General features: G+C 39.0%; 1 protein-coding gene across 6 annotated transcripts in view; it reads left to right on the forward strand.

Moving 5' to 3' along the window:
- Positions 1-1,884, forward strand: part of LOC103179359 (suppressor of tumorigenicity 7 protein homolog) — a 66,498-nt gene extending 64,614 nt beyond the window's left edge. For all 6 annotated transcript variants that reach the window (XM_042335486.1, XM_042335488.1, XM_042335487.1 and 3 more), the window contains one exon: positions 1,523-1,884. In XM_042335486.1, the coding sequence (XP_042191420.1) occupies positions 1,523-1,618 (96 nt within the window). In that variant the 3' untranslated portion in view covers positions 1,619-1,884. The remainder of the gene's footprint in view (positions 1-1,522) is intronic.
- The last annotated feature ends 4,116 nt before the right edge of the window (positions 1,885-6,000 follow it).

A 6,000-nucleotide genomic window follows, 5' to 3' on the forward strand; every position in this document is an offset into this window, starting at 1 on the left:
TTTGGATGGTCACCACTTCCCAATCTTTGGCTGCCCATCACTTGTGTGCGTTGCTGCTGTTGAGTGTCACTCCTCACTGGAGTAAGAGGCTCAGTCTCTGGGGATGCAAATCGTAGTTCAGCTGCTAGCAAACCTCTCTTTATTTTGTGGATTTCCATCAAGATGTCACAGCTGAAATAGTCCCACGTTTAAATTGTTTTTCACTATATTTGAAATGCATTGTACAGCTGTAAGTTTTCCTTAGCCTAATCTTACAATAGGAGTGACCTCTGTTTTTGGGGATTCTGATCGTTTTCCAAGCTCAATATGAAGCAAACGGTTTGAGGTGAGTAATCTCTGAAATCTATAGCTGCCAGTCTCAGGGCATTTGTATGAGCAGATGCGAGTGAGACATTAGATCATAGGTCCCACTGAAAATGTAATAGCCTTATAGTCAATATTATTACTGAAATTACTTGTGGAACTGCTATTATGCAAGGATTTGATAAGGTGGATGTTGACGGACTGTTTCCACTTGTTGGTGAGTTAAAATCAATATAAGGTAGATCAGGAGGAACGTCTTAATGCAGTGAATGTGGTACTTGTGGCCTCCTGGAAGTTGTGGTAGAAGCAAAAAGTAACAAAGTATTTAAAACTTGATGGGTATGAGGGAGAAGGGAACAGGAAGAGGAATAGGAATACGAGGGAATAGGAAGAGCAGATTGTGTGGAGTAAGAAAACTGGCACAAATTAATTCAGCAGTCAGTATAGGGCAAGCCAGCCAAAATCCAGCCATTTGGCTTCAGTATCTCAAACACCATGTTATAAGGATGTGCTAAAAAGGTGACTTCCCTCCAGTCACCACTGACCAACAGTGCTTCCTGTGTATAGCATGCATGAAGGAGTTGATGCCAGTGGTGATTTAATGGCCTGGTAATCTTTTAGTGTCAGACGCTGAGTTTATCGCCTGTCCGGTATGGTGCAGGTCTACAGTACACCTACACTGAGCTCAACTAGATCGCAGTTTAACAGGGTCATCTTGTATTGTCATGTGCACAGCATTACTGTGCTGTGTCTTAAATGGGATTAAGTGACAAAATTTAATGTGCTTTTTAATGAAACCCATTTGGACCTTTCCGCTATTTGTGAACGATTCACAGATGCGTCTCCCTCACAGAAATGAACATTTGATGATGGGACGCTCTGTCGCTAGCTGACAGGTGAAAATAAAGACTTGGTAATGTTCAGAAGGGTTTAGATGACTCGATGGGTTGGAAGTTTTTTTTTAATATTCCAGCCCCTGGTGGAATTTTCTCATGATCTGATCACCTTTATTAATGTCTAAAAGTAATTTCTGTATTTATTAGGCATATCAAACCTCGACTCGAGACCCATCTCTTCGACCTTTCTTGTTGTGTGAAGCGCTTTGAGATGTCCTTCCGACAGGAAAGGCGCTATGTAAATGTACATGTTTCTTGTTGTTGTCTTGGATCCTCTTCTTGAATGAGTGACTCGGGGTTTTTTTTGCTACTTTTCTCCCCAGTTTCTCAGTACACTCTTTGCTCCATTGAACTTTGTGATGGAAAAGGTTGAGAGCATCTTACCCTCCAGTCTCTGGCACCAATTGACTCGAATCTAGGAAGAAAGAAGCTGTGTTGGACTGACTACCATGAGAAACTTGTGCCAAGTTCACATCTTGCAGAGTGCAAGACAGCATGAAAACAAAACAAAGGGATGAAAATCTGTGATTTAAAGATTCTCTGTTATGGTTTGTTCTTACGTGAACATGTTTTCTGTTGTATCAGAGAAAGTTGTTGTTGTTTTATTTAATTTTTTGGGCCTTTATTAAAATGCTACAAAATCAAAAAAAAGTCGTCCCCCCCCCCCAGAATAAAGTTTAAATTTTGTGTAATACAACCGGAATAGTGGCTTTTTTTGTTGTATTGTATTTCCTTCTTGCACTGTTTTAATGCGAAGAGAGGGTTTACCCCTGCGCCATGTGTGCTCTGAGATCAATTTATGAGCCTCTTCCCTATTTGTTTGAAGAGAAATTGCTTTTTTTTGTGCATCCCAAAAATGAATCGTGTGCACTGGCAGAGAAACCCTTCTCTATCAATCTTTTCTAAAACTCACTGTAACAATGTGCTTTCATGCCAACCTCAGTTCAGCACTTCCCCCTCCCTCCTCCCTTATCCCAGCCTTACCAGTCTCAATATTTTTCTCATCGACGATCCATGCGGCTTTTTCTGAGTTGCTGTGCCAACTGCTATAGTTCCAAACGAGAGAGCAGTTTTACCCTGTGATTGCAATGCTTTGTGTCGTAGTGTTTCAAAACCCTGGGCACTGTACCAGTCAAGTACTATATTTTTATGTTGCCCTTTTTTTTGAATAATGTCATAGAACCTTTAAAATCCCTGTGTAAAACATGCAGATGGGACTTGATTTAATGTTGTGAAAGAACAGCGCTACCCCCCACTACCGCTGCACTCCATTCAAATGTTAGCCTAGGCTAAAAGATCAAGTCCTAATGTGGGATTGAGATGTAGTGGGAGAATGCTTTACCAAGTTGAAATGAGAGGTGTAAAATTAATCTTACACTTCACATTTAGAATTGGCCACTGCAAAGCATTAACGCTTTCATTTATAGGAAAACCAATGCAGTACTTTTTAAATGCAGTGTTCGCTCAGTCCTTAGTCTGGGCCCTTAGCTGACCGAGTCTTCAAATACTCTGAATTGTTTCTGTATGTTAAACTGCCTACTAAGGATTAGCATGGGTTTGCCTTGCCAAGGACAAGGTTTCCTCCAATGAAAGACATGCGAGGTGTAAGTGAGTCTGCACCTGTGCTGTAGCTGGTGAAGTCTCATTGACCAACAAACATTGCTGATGTCACCGTTTAACTTTGAAGCTGTTCAGACAATTAAATCTAGAGATGTGTTTTCACAAGTTGGATAAAACTTTGAATGGTCTAATGTGCTTGATAACTAAATATTGTATTATTGGTAAATTCTGGTTTGAAGATCGCAACATTATTTGTACAAAAGTCAAATGTATTGACACATTTGCATTGTATTTGATACAAACATTTTTTAAAGTACTGTTTAAAAGCCAAAATCTGCAGTTAAAAAGAGGCTCCCGTCACACTGAAAATGCACTACTAGTGCATGAACCCTGGAATCAATTGTAGCGTCCTAGAGTAGACTTATACAGCTTAGCTTGGACTAGTTTTAGTATTTAAGGTATATTGTGCTAATGCTGTTGTTTAATTCAATTTACACCAGGTACAGAGTGTTACCTACCACTCAAGTGAAATTGGCTCATGAGCCAATGATTTAAGCTTCTTCAGAGGTAAGTGTGTGTACTGACGACATCATTGAATGTCTTTTCCTGGTAAGAAATGTTTTTTTGTCCTATGTAGCGTGTAAAAAGTGCTGTCACATTTGGAACTGAAGTCCCTTTAACATTGACTAACAATAAGGAATTTTCTAAGTGTGTAAGTATAATTCTTTGGGTTTTGTTGTTCAAAAGAGCTAAAATGGTTTGGCCTGTAAAATATATTTAGAAAAGTGGTGTATAAATTAGATTGCATTTGGTGCAACTAGTGCAAGGAATTGTTTGCTAAAAAGCAATGCAGAAATTGAGGGCACATAATCTGTTTTAACAGAAAGAATTGAGCTGAACAGAAAGAATACAAAAATTGCTTTCTTATAGCCAAGTCTTTTATTGTAAAAATCTATTACATTATACTAATATGTTTTTAAAAACTGAAAGAAGCTGGTTGTTGCCTTTATTAGTACAGTAGTCTTCTCTTTGGATAAAGTACAACAATGACTTGAAGCTGTCCATTTGGATGAGGCTTCAGTTTCAGCATTTCTCCAAAATTTGGCAACAGTTGTACTATTGTACTTGTATGACATGAAATACAACCCAGAACAAACAACTTCTTACATCAGGAGTTCTACTATAGTACTGCTCAGAGTCAGCTCTTCCCTCTAACCACCATCTGTGTTTCTGATTCATATTCTCAGTGACTCAAAATCATCCTTGCGTGTGTCCATCTGTCTCTCTTGCCAATCCTCTAGCCCACACTCTTAGATTCTCTGTTTCTCTGACTTAAAGGAATGCCTGACAGTGATGAGGTAAGGTATGAAGGGTGCATTTTGAGAAATTTATCCCAGCAAGTGTCAGCATCTTTGGAAAATAAATATTTTGAATTGACTGTTTACTGATGGTGATGTGAGTGGTTTGACACGACTTCCTGCAGTAGAGCAATTGGGAATGAGAACCTGGATTTGTATGTTCAAAAAGGGACACTGATGAGCCAAGTAACTATTGACCTTAACAATGATAAAGAACAAACTTTTAGAGGCCATAGTTCGGGATAATAATCACTCAAATATGTGGGTTGATGAAAGACAGCCTGGGCTTGTTAAAGGCAAGTTCTCCATCAACTCGTTCAAGGTCCATCTCAAGACCTACTCTTTGACCTTGCTTTTGGTCATCTTTCCCCTCCCCACCTGACCTCTACCCCCACCCCCAGCTCAGGTGCCAAGCCAGTATTGTTGAACACCTTGGGACATCTTCCTGACATGTAAAACACAATGTAAATGTAAATTTTGATTGTATTGTCTTGATTGACCAATCTCACAGTTTGATAGTGTAACCAATAATAAATGAAGCTAATGGTGTGGTATTGTATCTGATGAGCAACCACTAGAGGAACTGAAAGGCTGAGGTCTTGGCCCACAAAACACACACTGTCACACCACTTTACAGTGTGTACCATCCTGTTAAGGGCTGTCAGATGTCTTGGTGACGTGATAATGCGCTAAATCAAATGGGATTATTATATGTACATTTTTCAGAAGACTCTTAATAAGGTGCTACATGGGAGGCTTGTTTTTTTAAAAAAAGGTGATTGATATTAACGGTAAATTGGTTGGAAAGAGTAGCAGATCTTTGTTCTTGTTTGGAAGAGATTAAAATAATTGTGTGTGTGAGTATATGTATATATACGTATATTATAAATATGAACTAGATAGGATTCCAAAATAGGAATAATCTGGAGTGGCAGGTAAACAGGACTGACTGGATTGGACTTTTAAAGGCATGAAAAAGTGACCAATGGCCTTCTCGTGTATTGTAAATTTATGTGTAGTTCTGTGTTCTCCGTTCTGAGCTGGACTCAGTTTAGCATTTTAATGTGATATAAGGCACAAAGTGCTTCGCAAGATATACTGTACCATGTAGTGACTGGATTTGCAGGCAAACAGAGCAGCCAATTTGTGTGCATAAGACAAATGCCTGATTGATTGTTGACTAGAACACCTACGTACTCTCAACTTAATGCAACTTAATGCATTATGTTGAATCTTACACATTTTTCTGACCAGTGTTGAGATGACCTGACAAGCGCTCTGAGAAGCTACCCCACGTGAAGGGTTCTGTATAACGCAGTACTAAATGCACGTTGTTGTGATCCAATGGACATTGGCATGGTTTATTACATCTTACCACTCATTCCTTTCACATCCGTCTTGCAATGATTTTGCTGATGCTGTTGTGGATGAAAGAGATGGAAGGTTGGAATTCAGGAGTGAAGGACACAAAGAAAAGTATCTAATTTCAAACAAATGCCCCTGGGTATTTACGTCAAAGGAGATCAGATCTCTCCACAGGAAGACAGGATTCATTCATCTTCATTTACTTTTTCCTGTAACTTTCAAGGTACAGGATGATGCTATATCTTAGAGAAAGAAATCAAATCTTGTAGCTTTTAAAGTCCAGCTTTATAGCACACTGGACAGTTTGAGTAGCTGTGTGAGTTATGCTTCTCTATCCCTACCTATTCCCTTGATAACACACAGCCCTAATAATAGTATATAAATAGTAGATCAAATGGTTTCAATGCAGAGGATACTGCAGGTTCCTTAATACTGAAACAATATAACTAATTTATAATGCTGATTTCTTTTTTTACTAAGTGCTTTTTATGTTGCTTGGATGTCTCGAACCACTTCAC

Source organism: Callorhinchus milii, unplaced genomic scaffold (genome assembly GCF_018977255.1).
Source record: "Callorhinchus milii isolate IMCB2004 unplaced genomic scaffold, IMCB_Cmil_1.0 Scaffold5, whole genome shotgun sequence".
Lineage (NCBI taxonomy): Eukaryota > Metazoa > Chordata > Chondrichthyes > Chimaeriformes > Callorhinchidae > Callorhinchus > Callorhinchus milii.